The 28,000-nt window shown below is 41.8% G+C and overlaps 2 protein-coding genes and 1 long non-coding RNA gene across 6 annotated transcripts in view; 1 reads left to right on the top strand and 2 right to left on the bottom strand.

Annotated features, from left to right (window-relative positions):
* RPS12 (ribosomal protein S12) overlaps positions 1–28,000 on the bottom strand; it is a 123,303-nt gene that overhangs the window by 16,213 nt on the left and 79,090 nt on the right. The gene's annotated exons all lie outside the window — the stretch shown is intronic.
* On the top strand, positions 55–24,317 carry SLC18B1 (solute carrier family 18 member B1). 4 transcript variants are annotated; one of them, XM_061623863.1, is made up of 14 exons: positions 55–392; positions 2,599–2,738; positions 3,931–4,026; positions 5,145–5,218; positions 6,209–6,356; positions 10,347–10,503; positions 11,811–11,947; positions 13,856–13,957; positions 15,865–15,956; positions 16,992–17,087; positions 17,780–17,854; positions 22,198–22,291; positions 22,387–22,436; positions 23,763–24,317. In XM_061623863.1, exons 1-14 carry the CDS (start codon positions 371–373, stop codon positions 23,827–23,829), a joined length of 1,350 nt encoding a protein of 449 aa, XP_061479847.1. In that variant the 5' UTR covers positions 55–370; the 3' UTR covers positions 23,830–24,317. The 4 variants fall into 4 exon arrangements, with proteins under 4 accessions (XP_061479847.1, XP_061479848.1, XP_061479846.1 ...); XM_061623862.1 differs by having other exon boundaries at positions 58–404; XM_061623864.1 differs by lacking the exon at positions 13,856–13,957 and having other exon boundaries at positions 55–404.
* LOC133383343 (uncharacterized) lies at positions 3,621–27,878 on the bottom strand. Its single transcript, XR_009762265.1, has 3 exons — positions 27,648–27,878; positions 4,917–5,042; positions 3,621–4,825 (listed from the first exon to the last, which is right to left on the bottom strand). It is a non-coding gene; the product is annotated as an uncharacterized LOC133383343 (long non-coding RNA).

The raw sequence follows: 28,000 nt of genomic DNA, 5'->3' as shown, positions 1-28,000 counted from the left end.
ATACCAGAGCTGGAATCAGATCGGGCAGTATTTTACGCCTTTAATTCCCCCCTCCCCCTTTTTTTTCAAGCAAAGCTTTCGGGATGAGGCAACTTCCGACTGTAGTTTTTAGCCAACCGAGTGAAGCCTGATGGGATCAGAATCAGAGTTCAATGCTGGGTTACTGGTGAAGTTGTTGAGTCCCCGCGACCCGGAAAATCGCTCCGCTGAATTGCTCGGTTATGAGCATGTTCGCTAGCAACCGCTGAAGCAGCTGCCCAGCCTTTTCCTTTTTTGCTGCTAGTCTCGGATTGTTACCTGTAGAAGGCAGCGGAGCTGTCGCGCTCTCCTGGGGAAAACCCTTCTAGTTACAGCATCCCGTTCCTTTGCCATGGGCAGTCCCGAAGCGGCCGGTGAGTTTCCAGGTGGGTGTAAAAATGCTCGAACGTGGGCTTCTGTTCGACCTTAGGCCAGTAGGCTTTTATTTTTCCTCTCCCCCCCCCCGACACCTCGTTAGGGGCGGGAATTCGAGATGACGTCCAGTCCGCCCATTCCCATTTTTACTTAGAAATAAATCCCGCTGGGTTTAGAGGGGTTTACGCACAAGTAAGGGTGATAGATCGCAGCTTTCGTGTAATTAGTTGTGCTTTAGCTGCCTTTAGCCACGCTACTGTAGTCTGCTAACAAGGATAATTTTAAAAAGCAATGACAGTGGAAATTGCTTATAAATCCTAACAGTTCCTCTGCTTGTTGATAAGTGGTGGTGTTATCATTGGGGGGGGAGGGTATAATTGGGTTGTTGTTATGTGCCTTCAAGTCGATTACGACTTATGGCAACCCTATGAATAATGGGGGGGGGAGCTGTAATTATTCCAGATTCATTTTTGAGTTCATATGAGGGAGTGTGGTATTGTGTCTGTGATACTAGATAGCTAATTTCTTCGTGTCAGGCTTCCTTTCAATATCTCGTTAATCTAATTTTGTACCTTCTTAATGTAATTTAGGACAGAAACACATTCACTTTTCTGCCGGTTCCAGTACCTCTCCACCTCTGTTCTGGAAACGGGGGTGCAGGTGCTAGTCAAACCCCGCTCCTTTTTACTGTAAAACCTGGTGGGAGTAACTTGAGTGCGTTTTTTTTAAAAGTTCAGTTTCAAAGAGGTTTCACAACTGATGGGCAGATCATCCCATTCCTCCTTCAGGTATGGCTAACGGAAACACTTTGATCCAGCGACTGGTGTGTTTACAGCCTTAGGCTGGAATTCTGAATATGCTTACCTGAATTATTGGGATTTGCTTCAGAGTATGCCTACATAGGATGATGCTGTTAGTTTCTTCCCCATCCTCGCCCCTTTCCTATTTTGTTGCTGAGGAGTGAGTTAAAAGGGGTGGCCTTAGATATGTTGAGTGTGTAAAGATAGTTAAACTGTAGGAGTCAAGAAACTTATTTCATCATAGTTGAACAGGAAGATATACACCCATCGAGGCTGAAATCATTTGCATATTTATCTTACATTAAGAGCATAAGTATGTACAGTTATGTTAGACACTTGCCGTAGCACAAGCCTGGGCATGTTTGTTCATTTTAAAATATTCATATTCTGCCCTTCCTCAAGTAAGGTCAGGGTGGTGAACATGGTTCTTCCTTTCTTTAGCCTCACAACAACCTTGTAAGGTAGGTTATAGAATGAGAGATAGCAACTATTCCAAGGTGAGTGAATGGGGATTTGAACCCAAAGCGCTCTCTCTCCCTCTCTCTCTCTCTCTCTCTCTCTCTCTCTCATTCTTCCCCATCTTAGCCTGACTTCTATATAGATGTGATTAAAATAGTACTATAAAAAAGGGTCTTTTGAATGGAAGAGTTTATGAAAAGATGCTAAAATGCATGTATAGATATGCATTCTCTTCTTGCTTTAACTTGAACCTAGTAACACAAAGATAATGTTTAGATCAGGAAGGTATTTAATACCATCTGTGCTCTCTGTGTGTACATATTTAAAGCACATTTCTCTCCCCCCCCCCAATTCTGGCAATTGTAACTTGTTAAGGGTGCTAGGAATTGCAGCTTTGTGGACGGTAAACAACAATTCCCAGAATCTTTTGATTGTGTGTGTTTAAATGTGTGGTGCGTACGTAGCGTATGACTTGAATTTCAAAAGCCCATATCAAATTAGGGCATGGATCTTAACCTTCCTGTTCTTGATCATGTCACAAGACAGACTTTTAACGCTAAGTGCTGTATGACTGGAACTTTCTCAGACGATACCACATTCTCACATATGAACTCAAAAATTTGTCAAAATAAAAGTATGAAGTTGTAAAGCACATTTTAGGTTGTATTTTATGCAAGATGTGCTTTACAACTTCATGAGTTTCTTATTTCAACTAATTTGGTGTTTTATATAAGGAATGTAGGATGAAATTTCTGGACCATCAATGTGCTAGTAGGTGCAGGCAGTTATATTGGGCTCCAGTAGTAATTGAACTTGTCCTTATATTTCTGTATTTCTTTACCAGTTACCTTATCCCTGAATGCTGTACAGATATTTGTTTCCACTTTCCAAACTGTAGGCTATCATAATTTTTTATGTTCTAAGAAATACTTTTTTTATTCCAAAGATAATGACAGACCACAAGTTGCCACTGAAGAATCCAGAAGGCTCACTAAAGATCAGATATTTACACTGGTAGCAACAGCATCTATCAACTTCAGTTCAATGATTTGCTATTCAATCTTGGGACCTTTTTTTCCAAGTGAGGTAAATGCCAAGTTATGTATCTAATCTAATGTTTAAATTATTACCACTTTTAAAACAAAAACCTTGATAGAATTGCTTCATGGCACTTTGTCCAGCAACATGTGTAGCAAAAGCCATGCTTGTTCTTGCAGCAACCTATCTTTCAAAAACCAGATTTTTACTGTAACTTTTCAGCATTTTGCAAATAATAAAACAATGAAGGAAACTATACAATTAGAATGATAAAAAAGAAAGTGGGGAACACGACATGACAAAGCTGGGTAGAGAGAAAGATGGGTGGTGGTGTCTGGGTCTAAAGGAGTCTCGGCAGACAAACTGTAAGATTGCTGGCAAATAGCACTTTTCTACACATACACTTATGTCCTCTCCTCTCCTATTTGAGAGGTATCTAAAGACACTTTTTGCTTTGCATTTTCATGTATAATACTTCGATCAAAGGGCTGTGAACGATCTAAACCAGGAATGGGGAACTTGTGATCCTCTCTGTGTTGCTGTACTACAATACCTATTATCCCTGAGTTCCTGACCATTGGCTTATGCTGACTGGGGCTGTTGGGAATCCAACAGTATTTGGAGGGCCCGAGGATCCTGGTCCTTGCTCTGTCTAGACTTCTTTCCAGAGTCTTCTCAGATCAGAATCCTTCCACACTGATAGGAAAGATTTACATTTCTACCTTTTATGGATGGGCATTGGCCACCTGAGCACAGCCTTGTATTTCAGGTGCAGTGTGGGAAGCAGCTTTGTATCCATGCATACCAAATATCCCATGAGCATTTTTTTTCCTTTTTCCCATGTCTAGTGGCAAGGCTGCACAGCAGATGCTGTTTGACCCAAACTGAAACTGCTGGGCCGTATGTGTGGTAGATTGTGGGTTACAGAGTTTTGCCAATGTGACTTTCCATTCCCCCCCCCCCCAAAAAAAAGATTTGTGCAGCAAGAACTTATAGATCAGCAGAACATTAACTGCAAGTGTTGTTCAGCAGCAAGCTACTATGGTGTTCCGGTGGGCTTCTGTTTCTTTGGACTCAGTTGCTGGTAAGAGAGACATGAGAGTATTTTGAATTGGAGTTCCAGTGCCCATGAGCAATGTTTTGTCACGTTTAAGCTATTTTAATTATTTCCTGTATGCCATAGGTTTTTGTGTTCTTGGTGTCTGAACAACCTCTTTCTCCCCCCCCCCTTTTTTTTAAGGCAGAAAAGAAAGGTGCTAGTAATACGGTAGTTGGACTCATTTTTGGATGCTTTGCATTATTCAACTTCTTGACTTCTTTGGTAATGGGAAAGTATGTAAGTACCGTATCCTCAAACATTTCTATAATGTCTGTGTGAGCATATTATATCCTCTGGATGAGTGTGATGTTGTCTGAAACATTTGCTTGAGTACATCACGATTAATGTCTTTGAGCACATCTAGAAAATGCTTAAGCTTGCTAAATGTATTGCCGTAATTTAAAGGGAAGGGTTTTCTGTGATGGTGGAGCACCTCCTTGGATTACTTTTTAGTGTTCCTGTGACCCATAGACTTGGCAAACGGGTCGACTCATGTGAAGGGTTCTCTCAGCAGATACAGGAATGTGATAAGACATGAGGCCTCTAAATCACATAGCACCCAAGTAATTCAGGGCTGTCTAGACTGAAATCCAGCATTCTGAATTGTGAAGACAATGAATAGACTTGGGCCATGAAGCAATGTGTTCCCTTTGACTCTCCTGTCCCATCTGAATTAAGAGAGGCAGTTCAGGTGCTAGACCAGGGCTTGGAGGCAGTGATGGGCCATTAAATTGAATCTGAATCCTAAAAAAACCCTCCAGAGTTGTTGTTTTTGCCAAGTTCTTGGGTTGGAGAGGTGACCTCTTCTGGAAAGGGTTGCACTCCAATGTAAGAATCTGGTCTGTAGCTTGGAGGTGCTCCTAGATCCAGCACTCTCAGTGGAGCCTCTGGTAGTCTCAGGAGTGTCTATTTCCAGCGATGGCTGGTTTGCCAGCTACAACCCTTCTTGGACAGAGGTGTCTTGGCCTTTGAACTTCATGCTCTGCTAACCTCCAGATTGGGCTACTGCTGTAGATTGATTAGCACTCCTGTGGTTCTAATGGTAACGGGGAAAGTTTCAGTATATTTTGTTATACAGGGTATCAGTAGCAAAGAGTAGTGAAATAGAATTGTACCAGTTTACTTACCACTGTGAATCTAGGTTAATTCACTTTTCCATTTAGAATATTTTTAGGAGTGATAATGAGCTGGATGTACATCTGCGGGATGGGAAGAAGTTAAGCTCATGACTCTTTTTTTCTTTTTTCTGTAAACTGAAAAAATCAAAGTAAAATTGAGTAGTCTAACTTCTATAAAATGTTTTTTTTTAATCCTACAAGTGGCTGAAACCTAACCCTTTTGTTCAATAATTCCAGCTTGTACAGATTGGAGCAAAGTTTATGTTTGTTGCTGGAATGTTCACTTCGGGATGTGTTACAATTCTCTTTGGGTGAGCGTCTATATATCTTATTTATGCAACATCTTCTTTTAAATAAAACTTTATTTAGGGTCTTCTTTTTGACATATTGTGAACGTTGGTTTTGATCATTAAAGCTACTTTACACCAGACTGTGACTTTGTTCCTGATAACAAAATGGTTGCAGAGCTGCTAATCTTCCTTAGGTTGTGGTGTGGGGTTTTTTTTGGGGGGGCGGGCGGGGCGGAGAAGTGACACACTGAGATCAGTTCTTCTGTCATATTATCTGTTTCAGGAAGGATCACTAGTTCAGTTAGAGCACATGGTTCGCATGCAGAAAATCTCAGGTTTAAGATCCTGAGTAGCAGGACTGGGAAAGTTCTTCACCAGAGACATTGGCCTATATGGATCGATGCTCTGACTTGGAATAAAATGGATACATATGTTCAAATGGTTAGGAAAGCCTGGTGTTTTCTGCTGCTGCTTTACAGATGAGAACCAGTGTAGGCTTTGTTCAAGGTGCACGTGGGTTACATGAGTTGGACATGCTCATGATAAATAAGTGCATACAATCCTTGAGAAAACTCCACATATGTGCACTTAAGAGAGAGTTCATATGTTATATCAAGCATTGCAAGCAGATCTTCAAGTGCCTGCCATGTCCGATGTTTATGCTTCGCATCCTAAAGGAGAACTCTTACAGGAAAAAGTGGAAATTAAGCCTGCCAGGCTTTCCCATTGCTTATGGATCTGATTGTTGGTTCCTGATGTCTCATCTAAAGCCATTCTTAACTATCAGCCTTTGCTTCAGTACAATGCTGTTCAGTGTTATCTTGTTTTGAGTTTGCTGCAGACAGCAACTTGGGCAGAACTGACCAAACACTGACCATAAAGAGTAGTTTATGCTACTGATGCCAGAGAAAAGAAGGCATTGCCAACAAGTCTGTTACATGAGAGCACTATACTAGATATATTTACGCATAGGAGACTGAGGAGCTGCATTAATTTTACTTTTGTTTTTAGGATGTTGGACAGAGCACCTGAGGGGCCCATATTCATAGGACTGTGTTTTTTGGTTCGAGCAGTGGATGCAGTTGGCTTTGCTGCAGCAATGACTGCCTCGTTTTCTATTCTTGCAAACGCTTTCCCCAACAACATAGCTACAGTTCTGGTATGTATGAAGTCGATCTCTGATTAGATAATCCCTGTTACGTGTAGCAGGTCAGTTGTTACTGGGTGATCAAGGTAGGAGTACCAAGGAATAAAGGAGCAGGTGGATGGCTATTTAACAACAAAAAAGCCAGTGATCACATATTTAATGTAACATGTAATTTTAGCAGGATTTATCACACAGATTGAGCATCTCCCCTTTTCTAAAACTCTGCCCCCATATCCTTTACCAGTATAATGCAATGAAAAAAATCAGAAAAGTACACTCATGCTTTCTTTCTCTATCACTTTTCTAGGCATACTATGCTCTACCCCACTGCCCTCCATTATCTCTCTATTCTCCATCCTGTAAAGGGCCGCAGAATACTCTGGAAGAAAAATATAGAGAGAGGTACTCCAATTCTCTCCATCCCTATTTCACTTCCCCTTCTCTTGGCCACATTTGTTCCTGGACTCTCTTTTTAATATCAGGCCTGAAACTAGACAGCACAGTATTCCTTTCCCTCCACCAAAAAAGTCCACTTCAGGTTTCCCTGCTCCCCAAGAAATCTTTCCTTCTTTTTCCAGCATCCCCAAATGGACAGACTTTTGAGGAAGGAGAGAACCAATTTGAGTAGGAACCATTGGCATCTTGGGGACTAGGGGAGGACCCGCAGGAGAAACAGCTCTGCTCAGAGAGGGAGACTTAAAAATGGGACAGATGGGTGTGTACGCACATGGTTCTCGTATCACCCCCTTAGTGGGCCAGTCAGCTGTAAGTCGTTCTCATCTCGTCCCCTCAGTGCAAAGTCTTACCACCACAAACATATAGACTATAGACTATCCAACCATGTCAAGCGTACAAGGAGGAAACTTCACTTTTATCCTGTCCCACGTGGTGGGCAAGGAGAAAAAGGGAAGTATGTCGTTCCATAGTGGTGAGCACTGCTTCCTATTTTGTATTGATTACCAGCGAGGAGACAGGAACATAGGAGCTACTTTATATCAGACTAGCTCAGTTGACACTATGTATTGTCCATGATAAGTGACAGCAGCTCTCGGGGGTTTCAGGCATGAATCTTTTCCAGCCCTTTCTGAAGACACTGGGGATTAAACTGGAGACCATTTGTGTGTAAAACATGCAACGTACCGCTTTGGATGCACTCTCAGATTTTGGCTGTTGGCCATATCAAAGCACGTACATGGGGGCAGGGACAAATAGCATCCAGAATCTGCCTCACAACTGCTCCATGTTTCTACAGGGACTGGGAAGCCCTTGTCACACCCTTAGGACATTTTGGGCATAGTCCTAAAACAATGAAATCATTGAGGACAGTTTCATTTGGTAGGGGCTGATAAAGCTGTGATTTTAATTTTGTGTGGAAAATGGAAGTAAACTACAAAGAGAGGTCTGTGTTGCTTGAAGAACTGACCTTTCAAATGAGTAATGTTTGCATGAAACTAGAAAAATCAAGACTAGATGGTAACATATGTTAGTTCTTATTGGACCATGTTAAGTTATTTTTAGTATCCTTGGTCCTAATGCTGTCCTCAACCCGCTTTCCTTTGAGAAAACAAGCCAGTACGTCACTATACTGGAATCTGAATAGATGAGACTCTCTTTTAAAAAAAAGAAAGGTGTAAAAGCTTATATATACAATAACACTCCATCAGCCAAGATAAATTTTGGTTTTGCCTAAGAATAATGGTTATTTATTCCCATATTACACTAATGGTAAACAGCTGATTCCTTTAGCATAGGCAATTGTGGTGCATTGACCACCAGTCATCCATGAGCGTTATCCAGGTGGTCTGTAGCATGTTCACATTAAATATTCATATTGATTTTTAATTGTATTTTACTGTTGCTTAAATTTCTTATATTGTATTTTGTTGTATTGCAACTTGAATTCTGTGGAATGCAAATTTCAATAAGTAAAATACAATGTAAGAAATAAAAGAAGCAATAAAAATGCAATTAAAAAGTCATACAGCATCTACCACTGCACATTACAATTGCTACAACAGGCAGAAAAATCATTAAGACATCCACCAAGACCATCAGCAATTTTCAAGTGGTTCATGGGGGGGGGAAGCTTTGGGACCCTCTGCCCTAGTAGTTTCTCGCTTCTGGTGGATGGCCTTCTAGTTATTGCTTTCATAGCTTTATCTTAGTCTTGGCTGGTGTCTGCATTCAGGTTCACTTGCCTAACATGTTCCACGTCCCCACAAAGCCATCTCATGTTCCTCTCCTGTGCTTTGTTGCTTCATCCAGAACTTCTAATCTTCTATAGCCACTAGTAGAGCACATGCTATGCATGCAGAAAGTCTCCAATTCAATCCATGGTATCTCCAGATAGGATTGAAAATTTCTCCTGTCTGAAACCCTGGAAAACTGGTTGGCATACATCAGTCTTCCCCAAACTGGTGCCCCCAGATGCTTGGCTACAACTCTCATCAGCTGTGCTAGATAGGGCTGGTTGTAGTAGAAAACATCTGGAGGGCACCAGGTTGGAGAAGGCTGATATAGACAGTGCTGAGTTAAATGAACTAATGATCTATAGGTGGCTGGTTATATACCTTTTCCCTTCCGCGTATGTCGCATCCATCTCTTTCCATCTCACTTGTACCTCATCACATTGGCAGATGAACTAGAACAGAGGTTGCCACTGTGGCAGCCTCCCAGTGTTCCTGGACTTCAGCTCTCATCAGCCCACGCCTGCAGAACCAATTGTCAGGAGTAACGGGAACTGGAGTCCAACAATATCTGGATGGCCCAACGTTGGCTTCCCCTGAACTAGATTCTGAGGAGCTGGAATGAGTGGTCACCTTTATCCTTCATTTACCACCAGAGAGGCTGCACGGGAGACAACTCTTTTAAACACATAGGATTGTATTCAGTGCTAGTCCTACTCAGAGTAGCCCCATCGAAATTAATAGACATGGCTAACTCAGGTTCACTAATTTAATTGGGTATATTCTCAGTAGGATTAGCATTGGCTACAGCCCATAGATCTTGTACACTGCTTCAATGGCTTTATGTTGTGAAGTGGCCTATGTTGTTGTTATGTGCCTTCAAGTCGATTACTACTTATGTCAACCCTATGAATTGGTGACCTCCAATAGCATCTGTCATGAACCACCCTGTTCATATCTTGTAAGTTCAGGTCTGTGGCTTCCTTTATGGAATCAATCCATCTCTTGTTTGGATGTGGCCTATACATTTGTTAAATAATAGTAATAATAATGGAGTGTGAGAAAAGTTATTCTGGCAAATTATGACAGATATGAAAGAACCCATACAGGAGCAAACTCTTACAAATGTGTGAAGTGTGGGATATGCTCTGGTGACAAATCAAGCCGCCTTTGCCATCAGAGGGTCTGCATGGTGAAGAAACCTTTTAAGTGCTTGGAGTGTGGGACATGATTTGTTCCACAGTCAACACAGGAAGCACCTGAGAATCCATGAGGGACAAAAGATTATCCACCTTGAGACATGCTCCTTGTACATCGATGGTTGAGCATTTAACTGGTCAGAAGAGTCGATCAACAGACTAATTAAATAAAAGTGAATTAAATAGTGAATAATATTTTTAAAGCATTTAAATTTATTATAATAACAGAAGATATACTTTGGTTGTCACCCAGTTTGAAACTTGACAATTTCTGTTATAATGGAAACTACAATATATACATGAAATAAACATCCATTCCAGTGGAAAAAGTGGTTATTCTGTTTCACACATTGCCACCAGAATATAGACACGTGTTAAACAGGAAACATTGGCTCTTGTCTCGCCCAGCAACACACAACACACACCCATCAGAAGAACCAGTTACATTTAAAAACTACAGCCTGATGAGAACAGGGGAGACTTCCATGGCGGTAATTCTTACCACTTGATTGATACTAATGAAACTGGTAGTGATTACCAAGCCTGTGATTTTTGTCCTGTTGGGCCAACGAGGCCCCCTTATCTGACTTCATTGTTGCCCTTTCCTTCTTTTTTAGGGCAGCCTTGAAGTTTTTACTGGACTGGGATTAGTGCTGGGCCCACCTTTTGGTGGCTTTTTGTACCAGTCATTTGGCTATGAAGTCCCTTTCATTGTCCTTGGATGTGTAGTGCTGCTCCTGGTGCCTCTGAACATGTACCTCTTACCAAAATATGGTATGTGGCGTCTTTATTGCCTTTCGGTTTCAAATTGGGTAGGAAAAGGCAAACATGGCTTCTGTATTTAATTCACCACTGTGAAATTCCTTTCTTGGACCCTGTTGTCCATACTTGTGCCAAAAATGGTATTAAAGACAGACTGTAGGGAACATTCCTGTTATCTGTGTTTATACTGATGATAGTAACATCTGACCACAGAGCCGTTTTAGATTTTACGCATCCTCAGGAGGTTTTGTGCTGTGTATCCTGAATGCTGGCCTTGCTTCATGTCTTATCACTCAACAGGACTGGAAAGTGGGAGACACAGCTGACTGGGAAGTGTAGTAAAAAGCCCCTTTTGATATTGCAGACAGTGGCTTTCTGTGTGTGTGTGTGTTTTTCTTGAGATACTTCTAAAGTGCATTAAAGCTCCAGATAATAGTGTGGAAATTGACACAGTAGTGACATTGTCTCCCACTGTGTGTGTGTCACCTCCTCTGGTACAACAAGTTCTACAGGTATTTGTAGGCTTTGAAAAGCCTGGAAAACCGAACTGATTGGTTCGGGACAAGATATGGGCAATTTTATTTTCTGGCTGTTTCCTAATGATCCCTAACATGGAATTTACCTTTCTCACAACACCTGCACCTGACTTGATGTTTTTGTTGAGCTGTTCATTACAACCCCAATATCTCTTTCCTTTTCAGCTACGTCCAGCTCAGAACCTTTTAGCATATGGGTAAAGTTAGGATTTTCTGCCCTAACGTGCACTACTCTACATTTGCACTGAACCACCATTTTCATGCCCATTTCCCCCAGTTTGGAGAGATCCTTCTGGAGCTCTTCGTTATTCCTTTTTGTTTTTACCACCCTAAATAAGTTGTTGTCATCGGCGAATTTCATCATCACAGTATTCACTGTTAGCTGCAGACCCTTTATGAACAAGATGAAAAGCACTGATACCAGTACTGAACTCCTTTTTGGGGGAGGGAGCATGATTTACCTTTTATTGCAAGAACTGTCTGTTTATTCATGCTTTCTGTTCTTCAGCCAGTTACATAAGAGAACTTCTGCTTATCCCATTACTGCAAAGTGTGCATGGGAGTCTTTGGTGAGGGACTGTCTCCAAAGCTTTTTGAAAATCCAAGTAAACAATGTTTTTTGTCCCCTTCCTCTGTTTTCCCAGTGTCAAATTTTAAGATTGTTAAGTTCCATTGGGGCAAGGACATGTCCTCTTCTACTCTGTAACGCGGCATTCACAATGATGGTGCTATATAAATAAGTAACTTTCCCAAAAGGTAACTCTCTTGTATGTCTTGTTGCAGATTCCACTCCTAGCAAAGATTCATTCTGGAAGCTTATTATTCTACCCAAAGTTATCCTTCTCTGTTTCACTATGTTTACACTAAGTGCGTGCTTGGGCTTTCTCGATCCCACAATGTCACTGTTTGTCTTGGAAAAGGTAGGTACTAATGAAAAAAGGTCAGTCTTAAATATACAGATGCTACCCTTCATATAAAATTATTATATAAAGTTGTTGGATTTTATAAGGGTCAGCTGCAATCTTTGAGCCATTCCGATGGCAGTTGTTGTCTTGTAGCTTTAAGACCAAAAGTAGACTGATGGAAAGGGGGGGGGGGAGTTCCAGAGGTAGGGCTCAGCAGATGACAAGGTCCTTCTTTTTATAACTGCAACTTAGAGCCAAGCCGATCTTTGTTAACAGATGTACTAAGAATTTATAAAGCTAACGTCTAAGTAATATAAACACATACCTCATTCCAGGCAGATAGCAAACCCTAATTTTTATTTGTTTTTGGGTTGTAAATGAAATCCTACTCAGAGTTAGACCCGTTGATGTTAGACATGACTATCTTAGATTCATTAATTGAATGCTACCCTTTGTTTGTAAATTGCCAGTATGTAACCAAAAATATTTCTGTTACAACAAAATTGCATTTTGTGTTCCAATATAGTCTAAATATTTGGTTTCAGAATATATAAACCATTCTACATTCAAGGAATACCTGAGCAGCGTATAGAAATAGAATATAAAGCGTAAAACCAATCTTAAAACAGTCTCAAAACATGAAAAGCAACAAGAGTTTAAACACTGCAGTGATAACATAGAGTAACAGAGCGATGCAATTCAGGAAGCCGGCAGAATGGGTGCCGGCCGAGGAGGAACCAGCAGGAAGCTCCATGGCATTCATTTGCCATTCGGGAGCTGCCGGGCCAGAGGAACATCAGCTCAGGCCGGAGCTGTATGCGTTAATGCAAAAGAAAAAGGCGGCTCTCACAAATACCCCTATAAGCGCTCTATAGGCTTCCATTATAATTATTTTCTTAGACTGACCTTTTCTGGGCATACTTTGGCCCAGATTGGGACCCCCAGGAGCATTCTGAAAGGGAGTTGGATGTTGCATAATCCCCCCCGGCTCCTCCTCCGCCATTTCCCCCCAAAGCCCCTTTTTCAGGCCTTCCACCAGCACCCCTTTTGCCAGCCTCGGCTTCCCTGGCAGAAACCCAACTGAGCTGGCAGGGTCCCAGCTCCGCAGTGGCTGAGAAGCCTTCTGCTGGTGGGACCTTGCCAACTAAGCTCGGGGTCCACCATATCCAAATCCCCTCAGCCTGGCATAAATACAAATTGTATTGAGCCCTAATTTGGGAGAAACAGTTTTCAACAAACACTGAAAACATAAGAAGGTTTTGCATTTCTCTGCTGCTGAGGCATGTCCAATTTTGTTGGGTTTTCAAAATAATATTGTTGCAAGTTGTTCACTCTGAAAACATGTACAGACGTTGCCGTTTGATTTTTGTTTTAATATTTTTTCCTTTCCTGTATCCATTACAGAAGAAAATGTGTTGCATTCAGTGTAGTGCTAGGCAGATTGTTTCATCAGTGCAAGCATTTCTGCTTTCCCAGCGTAACAATCGCCCCTCTCTCCTTCCCCTGCATGCTATTCTGAGCGTTCTTCCCACCCTATGGAGCAGCTTTGGGGAGGGTGCTGGGGACGTGCTGGGGGTCAGGGAAGGGGAGAAGTCCCATTGCACTGGCTTCCAGTAGCACAATGAGTGACTTCAATACAGCCCTATATAATGAGTAAATCTTCCCTTGCCCACTCAAGCATTTGCCAGCAGTCCCAGGTGCATCTGATTTGGATGTGCAATTCTTGTGCCCACCCAAATTTCTCCATTTATTTCTGCAGCCTAGCCATTCTGCATGTTTTTGCCTTTTGCCCCTTCCAGGAAAATTAATGACAATATTACTGGACTTCCTAGTGTCCCATTGGGGTGATGGGGGGCTATGAACTTCACTGAACATAAGAGGCTGCTTTTATGGATTAACAAAAATTGTGCTTTCTTTCTATAGTTCAAATTGCCAGCTGGTTACGTAGGATTAGTCTTCTTGGGGCTAGCACTCTCCTATTCCTTATCTTCACCATTACTTGGTTTTCTCAGTGATAAAATGCCAGTGAGTACATAATCCTGCCTTTTACTTAGTGTCGCAAGTTTGATGCTGCATTATAAATTGATTAAAGTTAATTGCACTTCAAAAATACTAGACATCCCTGTGTTGAAGTCAAAATACATTAAATCGCATAGGCCCCAGCATGGGTGGCTGGTGCCCATTAGAGCTGATAGGGCAGAAGGCGCAGAGGTCAATGGCAGGTGGAGCCAATTAATTCTCCTCCCTGCTGAGTTCTACAAGGGCAACTCTGAGACTAAGGAGGAGGAAACTGACAGTCATTGCCACCTGGACTGGTTGGAAGGAAGGAAGGAGGAAGCTGGTGGGGCATTTCCTCTTTTGTCCTAATGGGCCAGCCTCTACTGGGTATGAAGTCTCATTCCTGTGGGGTGTTCTTTGGTGTTGTCTGATTCTTCCAAGAGATGCCAAAGAGAGACAGTGCAGAGCTAAGACAGTTGGAGGGCAGTATGCAGAGCTAGTCCATTCTACGGCCTTTCCTCATAATTCTCATATCGCGGTGGGATGAAATAGGCTGGAAGGCAGCACCGTGGAGAAAAGTGGCAAATTCAGTGCACTGTGTTACTTGAGCATATGCAGTGGGAGGTGCAGTGAGTGTGTGTTAAGCTATAATCCCAGGCTATGGTCTGAAGGCACATAAGGCCAGCTCCCTGCTGAAGCTAAGCAGGTGCAGGTCTGGTCAGTGCCTGGATGGGAGACTGCCTGGGAACCATATGTAAGCCGCCTTGGGTTTCATGAAAAAGAAAGGCGGGTATAAATGTAAATAATAATAATATAATCTAAAGCTGCTTTTCGAAGTCTGTTTCACATATGGTGATTTCCTGACGTACCTATTCCTTTTGCATAGGAAAAAGCGTGTATGCTATAACTACATAGATATAGATCACACTGACTGTTTTGCAGGCAATGTAAATGCATAAGCAAATCTTTGTGCAAAATGGCCCTTGGAGGATGCTCTCATCTTTGCAGGGATATGCAGTGGTTTTCAAAATGTGTTCTGGGAAAACATGGGGTTCCTTGGGAGCTAATTGGGGCTTTTTGATGAGAAACTCAGTCACTGTGATCATAATTCTCTGAAACAGCTTGCACATCACTACAAATCTTGCCCTTCCAGGCATAGTGGAATGTTGTGTGTATTCTAGAGTTCGCATGCATGCTTGGTCGGTGTTCTGTGTTAACTGACTACACACCCTAGAACAGAGGTGGGAAACCATTGGCCTGTGGGCATAATCAGACCTTCTAGGCCTCCCCATTTGCCCCATGAGGCCATTTTGGCCAAGTCACACTCACTTGTGCATTTCATAAGATTTTGAAGTATCTTCTAGGGTGTGGAAACATGGGTCAGAATCTTATGCATTGCACAGACATTTGGACAAATTAAGGGGGAAACGTTCAGTGAAAACAGAAAGCTGGAAACCCAACAGGGTTTTTTAAAATTAAATTTTATTAAAGTTTTGATGGTACAGAAAAGGTGGGTGGTAAGGGAGGGGCTCCTTCATGAATGAATGGATGTACAATTTACAATATATGATACTGTGTAAACAACATAATACAGTCAACATGTATGCAAGAAGAAAAGGAGAGAGGAAGTGAGGAGCAAGGAATAGGAATGATTCCAGATAAGGGAATACCTTTCAGGGAAGGTTTACAATCCAGTTTGAAATGACTCCAAGCTCAAAGGCCACCCCAAAATACGAGGTTGGATGCTGGGTTTGTTTGTGCTAGGCCTTATCATTACAGCCTGCCCTGAATGTCATAGTTCTGCCTTAGAACATATGAAGTGATACTTTTTAAGGTATATCATTTTTCCTTCTGTCAGTTGAATTAATGGGTTCATTTAATTCAAATGTGGTAATTTCAACAACAGTCCTGTTTTTCATCTCTGTCCCTTGCAGTTTCTAAGGAAATGGCTCATGGTCTTTGGAGGCTTGCTGACGGCATTCTGTTATTTCATGTTAGGACCAGCTCCCATCTTGCACATTGAAAGGTAATGTATACTTGATGGATTTCTTTGTCTGGCAACTGAAGGTTTGCCTGTGTTCTGAAGCTTTCACACTTATCAAGAAATCAGTAAGCAGGACTGTGTATGCTGTGTCCTCAAATATGCATGTATTGTACCCCAAACTGGCTGAATTCTAACATCTTGCTGTGATCCTCTTACTACTATATTCAGCCTGTGCACAGCCTGCTGTCAATTTGGGCAGGAAGAGAATGACTGCTATCTCACTCTGTTGTCTTTGTTCGTTCTTCTGACTGGAGATATTAAGATTCCTACACCCTGACCCCTTTTAAAAGAAATTTATTGCTATCTCATTTGTGTCTTAAGGTTTTCTCCAAATTCTCAGGATAGTGTAAATGGGGATTATCCCAACAGTGACTGACATTGATCAGGCATTTGAGGTTCATTGCTCAACAGGGATTCAAGCTCACCCTCCCCAGTCTAAGTCCTACAATGCTCTGACATCAATATCATTGTAATTCGGTGGGGGGAAATGTAACAGCTATGGAAGTGTGATGTAAAATCCTTGCTCATTCGGAGCTCTTAGGCAAGACATTATGTTCCCATCTCCAGTCTGTTCCTCATGGCAAGTAGAAACAGCTGCCTGCTCCCCAAAAGTATAGTGTGGAGACAAAGGAGTTAAAAGATTGTGAAGTGATTGTATGACAACATAGTCTAAAAACTATGGCAATAATCTGAAACTTGGAAAGTCTGACTGTGACTAACAAAACAGCAATTGTATTTTAGGAATTTTGTATTGTACATTGTTCGTTAATTTTTTGGCTTTTAATTCCTTTTATCTGTGTATTTTTTCTTGTTGAAACACTTTGAAGCTTTTTTGTATAAACTGAGTAACATTATGAATGAATTAATAATAATGTTGTATTTCATCAGTGGGAGTGACTCCTATAGGAGAAATAATGTTATGGACACTAAACAAACCATGTTGATATATGAATTAAGGGCATAATGAAGTGCTGAATTATTTCCTCAATTTATTTTAGGATTTTTTTTCTTTTTCAGCAAGCTCTGGCTCTTTGTTCTAATGTTGGTCCTGATTGGCTTTTCTCTTGGAATGACTGGTATCCCATTGTTTCCGGAAATACTCAGTCATGCATAGTAAGTTATCCTCTCTTCATTTTTAAATTGTTTTTTTTTAAAAAAAAGGTATTTGGCAGCTCATTACAGGTGAATCAGAACAAAATGATTCTCTTGTACTTTAATAGTAAAAGTAATCAACCACAGATCTGTCCCACAATTCTTTATATGAGAGGTGAGGAGCCTGATCCTCCCAGAAGTTGTTGGATTTTAACTCCCGTTAGCCCCAGCTAACATGGCCAATGGTCAGGGGTGATGGGGAGTTGTAGTCCAGAAACATCTGGATGGCCACAGGCTCCCCACTCCTGTTTTATAGGCAAAGCTGATGGCTAAAGATAAAATATGAATTAGGAGGATTGCGGCATTTCTGCAGGAAAAATAACTTCCCTTTCTGAGATAGTGAGCCCTCTCTCCAGGGTGAACACCATTCCGCTTGTGTGGTACCTTTTACTTGCCATGACCATGACTCAAAGCTGATGGGGAGAAGATTTTAAAGAGACAATGTTTCATTACTTTATTCTTCCAGCAGGGAAAATAGTAGGGAGAAGGGGAGCTGGCAGTTCCCTTTCTGCCCTTTAAGGACAGGCAGGTCTGTGGTTGATGCTGCTTATTTCGTGGGGTTATGAGCTGCAGACCCCCAAAATTTAGAGCAGTTCAAAATGAACATTTAATATATTTGGGAATAATCTTTTTGTTTGCCTTTCTTTCTGCAGTGAGAATGGCTTTGAGGAAGGATTGGGCTTGTTAGGGCTGGTATCTGGACTCTTCAGTGCAATATGGTCACTTGGGTATGTACAAAGACATGGAATGTCTACCTTGTTTGCACTTCCATTGCATTATGTGCCAATACTTACATAGCTAAAGCATCACTATTTACTCACAGGAGGGAGGTATTAGCAGGCTTTGGGGGAACCCTAAGGTTTGCATGAGTTTTTTTAAAAACTTTAGAAAAAATAAATTAAGGCTGGGATAAGAGACATCAAATAGGCAAATGAGGACTGAGCATACTCAGAAGCTATTGAATTTTGAGAGCCTGAGGTAGAGGAGTGGGAATGGCAAAGAGTACCATAGAGGAGGGCATGGCTGGAGCCCTGAACAGGAGCACTCTATGCTGCATTTTGTTGCCAGTCCCACTTGCATGGCTATAAAGTTTAATGGACAAGGAGAGGGCCATCAAGCAGCCTACCACGTCAGCTTTTCTATACTGAGCCTGGGCACTTCTGTCTCCTGCTGTTGCAGAGTAACTAGAGGCAGGAGTGATCTGGTTCACCTGAGCTGGCACTGTCCTGCATGAGCTCTTAAGCATATGCACTGTAATAGCCAGAGGATTCATGGGTGTGTATTTGGAGCATGTCAGGCCTGGGAGTAGCTGACTTATCTTCACCTGTCATCACTGCAATGCAAGCTAAGGGCAGGGTTCAGACCACTCCCTTGTCCCCTTGCACTTCAGAAACTGCTGATGATGGGAGAAGCCTCACCCTGCCCATACAGCACTTCATCTGAACTTGTGTCGCAGTGCAAGTAGGCTGTGGAGGTGGGACCAGGATCAGTAGGTTTGCAGAAGGGCTGTAGTACAGGGAAGTATGCAAAGTCCTTTAACTCCACTAACCCATCTTGCAGTCTTCTGTCTAAGCACTGCTGCAACGTAACTGGTGGCTCTCTGTCTCTTGTATGCAGCATCCTGCTTCAAGGCTGAGTTGGGATGGGTTTTAGCCAAACTGAGGGGACTTGGTGTACAAAGAACTCTCTCAAGACAGAGAGAGTGCAATATCTGAATGTGCTGTGTATGTGCTTCATGCCAAGAAGCATTCCTGTTGATGTTCTACATTCAAAGGCTTAGTGCAAAATTTGCCATGGCGCCATATCACTCGCTGCTCTTGGGACATATACAAAACATAGAAAACTGCCTTATGCTGAATCAGAACTGAGCTAGATGGACCAATGGTTTCTCTGCACCAGCTTGCCAACTTGGTGCTCCCCAGATGTTTTGTAGTACAATCCCCGCCAACCCCAGTCAGCTTGGCTCTGTTGGCTGGAGCTGGTGGGAGCCATTGTCCAAAATCATTTGGAAGGTACTTGGTTGGAGGACACCAGCTGGTCTATAGTGACTGGCAGCAGCCCTCCTGAGTATGAAGATAGAAGAATTACTCAGCCCTACCTGGAGATGCTAAACATTGCACCCAGGCTCTTCTGAGTGTAAAGCAGACTGCTCAGTGTGCAGTCACTGAGCTAAGCTCTCATTATCATCTAGTGAAAGTGACCTCTTACGTTGTATCAAGTGAAAGCTAAAGGGCCTGTTTTGCTTATTTAGTCATCAACTCCTTAATTATCAAGCAGTAACCAAAGCAAACAATATACCTTTCCTTTAGAGGAGACTGAATTGATAATAGTTGTAAACCTGTACTTGAAAGTCCAAAAGATTAGATGACAGAAATGCCTCTGTCACAAGCAAATGATATTCACCAATATCCTTTTGGCCTGGTTTGCTTTCACCAGGGACTTAATTTTATATCTGCTAAATGAGACTAGGCTTCCTTTCATCCATTAATTTACTCTAAAAAGGTATTAAAAGATGCTCCACAATCCTGAAATTATTGTCCTGCTAACCTAGGTTTATAGGATCATTCCAGGCAGTGGATTAGTATTTAATCTCTACTTCCATAGTCTGATCCTAATGCAGTTCCAGTAATGTGACATCTTGACCTGGATGCTAGTGTACTGTAGTGGTTTTATAGTATGAACGATGATGCAGCAAGTGCCTGGTTGGAATCTTACCTTTGCCAAGAATATATTAAGGTTGCAATCTGAAACACACTTACTAGGGAATAAGTACCGTTTCACTTCCAAGTATTTAACTGGGAAGGAAGCATGCTTTAGATTAAACAGTAAATGGCCATAGACTAGGTATCCTTTCCACCTCATACCACCCCCTTTTTGCAATACTGACCTACCTTAGAGGTGTTACAATTACAACAAGATAATGTTTGTCAAGCACTCTGAACATTGAAAACATCATATCCATGCTGCTGTCGAAGGGGTATGTGTGTGTTTGCCTTGCTCTGTTGGCAGAGACACTGACTGATTTTAAAAAGAGTAGGGGAGGTGTGATCCAAAGCTGGAGGAGGGGAATTCATAGTCTCAAAAAAATAAAATAAAGCAATGCTAGAGTAGCACTTTATGAGTTTTTCTGTGCTGGTGAGGTGGGGGTACATTCAGCTTTTAAAAGGTTACAAAGGTTAAAGTTTTTTAAATGGTACAAAACAGTGCAGGAATCCTCAGTGATGACAAGTGATGTCCCTAGCATTACCTAATGCAGTCCTATGACACTTGCTTAGCCACATTGGCTAGCGACTGCACACAGAGAGAAGAATTGTATTTTCCTCAGAAGCAAATTATTGCAGCTTGAGTGCTAAAGAAAAGAAACCTCTCCTAAACACAAGTTTGTATTTGCCTGCATTCAGCTTAACTGCCGAGTAACTGTTTTTCTGGCAAGGCCCAGCATCAAGGCTAGCCTCACACATCTGTCTGCAGCCCTTAGTAACAAAACAAAGCATTAAAATATGCTCCTTACACCATTAAGCATTGTTTTGCACTGACTATTGAACAGGTTCATAGTTATTTTGCTCTCTTTCTCTTTGTCCTCCTATGCTGTTGAACTGTTGGGTTTCCTTCAGGCATCTGGTTGGTCACTGTTGAGAACAGGATGCTAGACTAGGTGGGCCATTGGCCGAATCCAGCAGGCTCTTCTTGTATTCTTAACTGGATCCTACTGTTGCACTGAAAGACAGTTGTGAGCACAACTGAAAAGAACCGTAATCATAATGTTTTCCTCACAAGCTGCCATTTTGTACTACTCTTCTGCTCTGCAACCCTCTGTCATAATGTAGAAGGGCAAAACTGCCATTTTTCTGAAATATATATAGCATATAGTTATATTTAGAGTTTAGTAAGCTCATGTATGAATTTAATATCAGCTGCAAAGAATGTTTATATAAAGAGCAATATTGGAGAAAATCTTGAAAGTATTCAGTATCAACATTTGAATGCTGTGTGCATTCACAATGGGGAAAAAGGGCCCTTTCAGACTCTTGGCACACCATCTGTTACATTTCTAAACTCTTTGACTGCATCAAAAGACTTTTTGTTTCTTGAAATAGAACTTGGGCTTGATCCAGTTGACCACAAGCATGACCCAGAGCTCAAATGTCTTGACCAAATGGAGGGGTGTAAGGGAGGCATGCACAGATCTCCCATTCCCATAGTGCCCTGATAGGCAACACACACTGTTGTTTTCTCTATGGGGATCCTTCATTCTGTGGCTGCAGGACAGGTTCAAGCCCCTCTAGTTCTGAACTTGACTTCATCTCTTGTCCTCTGCATAGTTGTTCTAGGTCATATCCACATCATACATCTAAAGCACATGGCTTCCCCCAAAGAATCCTGGGAACTGTAGTTTGTTATGGGTGCTAGAAATGGTAGCTCTATGAAGGGTAAACTACAGTTCCTAAGATTCTTTGGGAAAAGCTGTGCTGCTTAAAATGGTATAAATGTGCTTTAAATGTATGGCATAGATGTGATCTTATCTACATCCAGTGGTCATTGGTGAGGTGAGGTAGAGGATAGGAGTGAGGGAACGCAGCAGAACAGAAGACCCTAAATTTGCATTGGAAATATAGCTTTGAGTCCACACTAAGTTGGTGGCACTCTGTTCCTCAAATCCATGTGAAAAGTTTCTCTTAACTAAGTGAAGTCCTACTGATGTCTAACTTAGTCGTAGTTTGTAAAGCCCAACACATTTTGAGACAGTAACTTTCTTTCAGGGGCACTAACTAAACAAAGCAGTCTTCTGCAATGTCTTGGAGTAACCACACCTCTGACATCCCCTGCCTTGCAGAGGATATTAAATAGCTGCTGCTCCTGGGAAGCAAGCCATCACATCCTTCTCGTGGCTCTTCCTTGGAGAGAAATGTTTTTTGTTCTGCTTTTTCTTAAGTGATGCAAATTCATAGGATGTTTCCTTTCGGCAAACCACCATGAGTCATAACTCAGGATCCCCAGAACTATGCAAGTTTCGTCAATATTTATTTCTCAGAGCTACGTTAAATGTGTGTGTTCTTCTCTTGATCTCTAGGTCTTTTGTAGGTCCAACGTTAGGTGGATTCCTAAATGAAAAGTTGGGCTTTGAATGGGCTGCAGCCATACAAGGTGGATTTGCGCTGTTAAGTGTACGTAGACCAATGTTTTCTTGACCTGACCTATTATGGCTATATCTAAAATAGTGACAAGTTACTAATGTACTAAACAATTGTTTTCTGTCAAGGGACTAGCCATTGGAATATACTATATCCACGAGGCCTTGCATAGAAGAAGGTAATGTGAATGCTATTTTTCTTAATATCTAATCAATTAGATTAAATTGCTGTAGTCTTGACTTCTATTTAGACTTATGAATAACTATTGAAACAGTTTGTTTTTTCCTGTTTGATTTCTGGATTACTTGGCTTGCTTTAATCCAGATGTTAGCAGAATACATTCAAATAGCATTATGAGCAGGCCTGTGTGAAATATTCTCTCATTCCCATTTTCACTTTGAAAAAAGCACATTTGATGCAGCCAATAAATTACTGAAAGAAATACCATTTCATTGAGCATTGCGTTGGGCATCCTTTTCTTCCCCAGGCTGCAAGATACCTTGTGCCATTTTCCTTCTCGCTCTTTGCCTTCCCTGTGCTCTGCTTTGTTTTGCTGACACTAAGTGCCAGGGCTGATGTTGCATTAAATGCGTAGTTGCATTTTGCACTATGCTTTTTTCCTTTATTTAGTCTGCTATATTGAAAGGCAATATTGAAAGACAATAAATAGCAGCATAAAAATAATAATGTTAACGGGGGGAAAGAAACAGTTTAGCAGCAGAAATATACAGTAAATCGCAAGTCAGACACTGGCAAATCATTTCAAAGACCTGGGTGAACAAAAAGTCCACTTAGCACTGAAAAAAAACACTCAAAGTTGGTGTCAGCCAACTCTAGAAAGGCTATTCCACAACTATGGTGCCATAACAAAGAAGGCCCCCTTCACTGCTATGTTATCTGTCAAAATAGAGCTGCTGGGGAAGGAAGCTGATCGGGATAGGGGCCGTGGCATAGTCATGATGAAATCTTCCCTCCAAAGTTGCGGTTTCCTCCCAGGAGGAAAGCTACCAGCAGCAAATTCAATAGTGGCTTTCAGGAAGAGAGTTTTACTGGGGGGGTGGGGGGGTGCAGGAGCTGCAAAATTGTCTAATTTGGCCATGATGCTTATTAGCTGTACAGCTCATCTGATTTCTTTTTTTGGTCTTGATTACAAGCATCTGTGATGTTATCAAATCTCATGCTGTGTCATGGTGTTGAGTAAAATCCTGTGTGTCATTGCTGCTAGTAAGACTAAATGGCAGCGTTGGCAAATGAGACAGAGAGGAGGGCAATGTGGGAGGGGAAATGGAGAACTGCATTGAAGCAACACAAATGCACTTGCAACAAGGGACGCAACCTGCTGAAACCAAAAAACATGTTTCAGTGCTCCCCTAAGGAGATCAGCTCTTTCAGCCCAGTTCTAGTGATGGGTAGCCTTGTTTCTCTTTATAATGCAATTTGTGTGTTGGCATTTTTGTAGCGTGCTAAGAACATCCAGAGTTTTTCCTTCTCTTGTTTTGCATAGATCCCGTCTTCAAAACCTTCAGGGCACAGAGCAAGAAAGGGCTCCCCTTTTACCTAACGAAACGTAGCTGGAAGTCTTCCCTGCTGCCCATTTAAAGCTAACTGAGGAGCAAAATGCACAGGTAAAGAAACAAGCAAGCAACTAAGGGTGGCCACCTGTTTCTAATGCTCCGTGGTGGCCTATGGAGTCTTGATCACTGCACTGTACCATTCTGGTTTTAGATGATGAAGCCCATTTTTGGACATGCATAGATAAAACTATTTGAACTGGTTCTATCTGTGAGTGTCAAGGGTGGACAAAAAATATTTTGCACAATGTGAAAATTATATTTCACTATGTGAAATATGTTCTGTAATACTCTACTTTTGAACTTTATCACTGATATTCAGCACTCAATAAATCTGCATGTCTAGTTTCTTCAAAAGTGCATCTTGTTAAGGTCCATTTTGTTAACACTTTTTTAAAAAGAATAATATTCTTTAACCCTTTTAAAGGCATATTGTGACCTAAATCCTTGTTTGCCTGTTAATTTAAAATAAAGAACACTAATAAAAAGCCATGTTGTTTGTTTACTTTTTCTGAATTCCAACAGAATAGTTGATTTCATAGTGATACTTGTGCATATTGGGTTGCATCCAGTGAAGTTGTCCCGTTCATGCAAGGACTTCTACTTGTGCAATGAAACTTCCCCACCCCATCAATCTGTTCTGGGGGCTCACCACAATCCTCCAGATCAGACTGGGGGGGGTACAGGGGAAGAGGAGAGGGAGGGGAAGTTCCATTGCATAAGCGAAAGTCCTTCTCCTGCCTGTCACTCTCATATTTGGACTCTGAGGCTCTGGATGTTTTTTTTCTTTAAAGCTTTATTGCACCACTTGAAAGGACATTGAGACATTTATCAAATTACAGGTTACACAAGTCACAGCAGCTCACAAGGGCTTTAGCAAACGTGATTACACAAGCTCAGATGTTGTTGCAACAGTTAGTCATGCCTCCAAGACCCTCTTAAATAGGATCAGGTGGGCACCCTACTTGCGTGGGAACTGTCTTTCAAACCAAGACTGGGCAAGCAATCAGGCGTGTCTGTGGAGGTGTCTAAGTGGGGGGGAGGCTCATGCCTGCGCAGCTTGCAATGTGTCCTTGGCAATGGAGGGGGTGGCGTCTGCTGACTAACCCTGTGCCTCTATCGAGAATTGTTAAGAGACCCCTTTTCCCCTCAGAGCTACAATTCTCAGAGTTCCCTGGGAACAGGGACCGACTGTTCACCCACTCTGGCAATTGTAGCTACATGAGGGGAATAGGTCTCTTGTAACAACTCTCAGCACCCTTCCAAGCTACACTTCCCAGGATTATTTGGGGAAACCATGACTGTTTAAAGTGGAATAATAGTGGAATAAATGTATGGTGTGAATGTAGCCCTGGAATATTGTGTTCTGATGTGTGCACTCAGCTACTGTGAATGTGGACTTTTCCATTATCTTCAATACAGACATGCACATTCCTTTTGCCAGGTGTCATTCCCATCAACTGTGGATTGGATTCCACTGTTGAAATTAACTGGGGAAACTCTTTAAGAGAGGTGGAGGACCATAGTCCAAACGTTCAATGGGACAGCTCAATAAAGATGATGGAAGAATTAAAAATACACACATACAATCCTAAAACATTTAAGGTTAAGGAATTCAAGCAGTGAGCACAATATAGAGTGGCAGGCAGGGAGAGATGATATTCTAACTAATATCAAGCCTGTACTGTAGAGGCCTGTAGGAATCTTTCCTCACGGCAGTGGTCTTCAGTCTTTATAAACAGAGGAGCCACCTTTTACCCACACATACAGTTGTGGACTTGTTGCTTCATTTTTTTTACCATACATTTGGTGGCTGTGCTGCTGTTATGACCTGCCTTCAATCAGGTTGTGACCCAGTAGAAAGTCTTAACACACCAGTTGAAAATCAGTGACCTAAGAGATACACCAGGCCCCACCTCTGAATTTTCAACTTTGTTGTGCTTTATCTCTCTCCTCAGTTTAGGCCTTTCCTGGGCGACACTGTAAGGGGAAATGCGCAAGCAGGATCCTTCAGATGTTGGTCTGAAATTGACTCCAGTTAACCTCTTATTTACCAAGTTCATTTTCCTTTTCTCCTCTCCTTTTTCCACTTAATGTCAGCACTGACAAGTGAGATCAGAAGGTAGAAAAGAGGAGTGAAATCTGGGTTTTTTGGGGGGTCCTCTCTTTGCAGTGAGGAATTTGCCTCAAAAGAAGCAATGGGAAGAGATAAGTGGAGTATCCAACACAGCTCTGCATTTCATCTTTCATTGCAAACCACCTTGCATTAACATGTTCATGTGAAGGATCTTGTGTTTCTGAGCATGTGTAACCCCTCCCCTTCCCCAATAATTAGGACTGAAGCGCAGGTATAATATTCAGGCAGACTTAAGCCCCAGAACCACTTCAAATTATACCTGCTTCAGTCCTAATCTTAATTTCTGGGGAAGGTGGGGAAGGGCTTGACTCGCTCTTTATACATGCTCAGAAACACAAGCTCCTTCATACAGATAAGCATGTTACTTCAAGGCTTGGAATGCAAGTATAGAAAAGTAAGTACTGCACTATTTGTCCATGACTGAGAAGGATAACAGCCAGATCATCTTAGGTCTGCCTCCAGGAAAGGTCTTTGAAGACATACGCATGGGGCACCTGGCACAAAATCTAATCCAATGTAAAAGTAAACATATCTGCCTTATATTTAAGGTTTTGTTGTTGATAGTGTACTCTTGGGGCCCAATCATGATAAGATTATGGCTACAAACATGTATGGCTCTCACTCCTCTCCCTAACTGTTTATCACTTCTTCAATGGGTGGCAGGGCTCTGCTAAGGTGAAGTTGGGTTTGGAATTTCCCTAAATATATTAGCACTTGAACATGCTGTTGTTGATACTTAAAGGAGAATAGGAAGCTTTCTTCTATGGAGTCATACCATTTGTCCCTCCCAGGTATTGTCTACACCTGGGATGGGCAGCAGGTAGATCAGGCTTGCTCTACTGATCTCTGGATGATTTCCAGTAGGTCAGCAAGGTGTTTCTGACTCCCAAATGTTTAAACCAATAGCAACAACAAAATGAATTTCCCCACCTAAAGTAGGCTGCTGGGATGAAAGCGAAGCAGGAAGGGACTTCTGGGCAAACTGAGGTCAACTCAGTTACTGTAAAGAAATTCCTTGGCTTAGAACATGCTCAGGGACACCCAGATAGGTTTTTTTAAAAGCATCTCTATTTTTTTTTAGAGAGATGCTGCAAAAATACAACATAAAAGCAATACATTGTTTTTAATTCTAACTGTGCATCTTGCACCTAACTCTCGCTGGGAGATCTTGGGGTTCTAGTAAAAAACAAAGATCTGATAAGGCTGAAGCCTACTCATACACTGACTAACAATAGCTCTTTAGGGTTTCAAACATGGGCCTTTCTCTATTCTGCTAGGGATTGAACCTGGGACATCTTGCACATAAAAGCTTGCACTCGATCACAGATCTACAGTCCTACACCCATTCCTGGCAGAGAAAAATTACCAATCACCTGCAAATTGCCTGGAGCAATTAGCAGCAGGGGGCACCATAATGTGATTTCAAAACATGGGATCATTACAACTTTTCTCCTATGAAGCCTTATTATCATTATTATCATTATCATCATTATTATTAACAGCAATAGTAGCAGCAGCAAATTTTCCATCATAATGATAGGTAGGAGGAAGGGAAATATATTTCAGTAATCCCTAAGGATACCAGGCCACCAACTGTTTGGAGTAGTATACAAGTTGTGGGTGCATAAATAACAATGTAGAATTTTACTTTTTCCAATGGGAGCAAGTGGCCGCTACTTACCTATATGGGGCAAAAGTAATGATGTCCCTGGAACATGGACACACTGCTGAAGCAGAAGCTCTACCTGCCCCATACTCTTGTTGGCCTCTGTGTCTGAGATACAACACATAACCTGTCTCCCATAGCACTGTCTGGTGACTCCAGAGGAAAAAGCAGTTGTTGCTCTGCTCTGCTTCTGAAATCCAAAGTAGTCTATTTACTTGTTTTAGTATGTGCCTTTGAACCTTGGATTTTAAGTTTTCAGGCCAGACTGGTTTAATTTCAGGAAATGAAGTATATCACGTGTAATCTACCTGTTCTAATGCACCTTGTTATGCCCTTCTTATGAACTCACTGGGTTTAGCTTGGCAGAA

The sequence above is a fragment of the Rhineura floridana genome, chromosome 4 (assembly GCF_030035675.1).
Source record: "Rhineura floridana isolate rRhiFlo1 chromosome 4, rRhiFlo1.hap2, whole genome shotgun sequence".
Classification (NCBI taxonomy): domain Eukaryota; kingdom Metazoa; phylum Chordata; class Lepidosauria; order Squamata; family Rhineuridae; genus Rhineura; species Rhineura floridana.
Note: the sequence above shows the minus strand (reverse complement) of the source record. Positions and strands in the feature narration are given on the sequence as shown.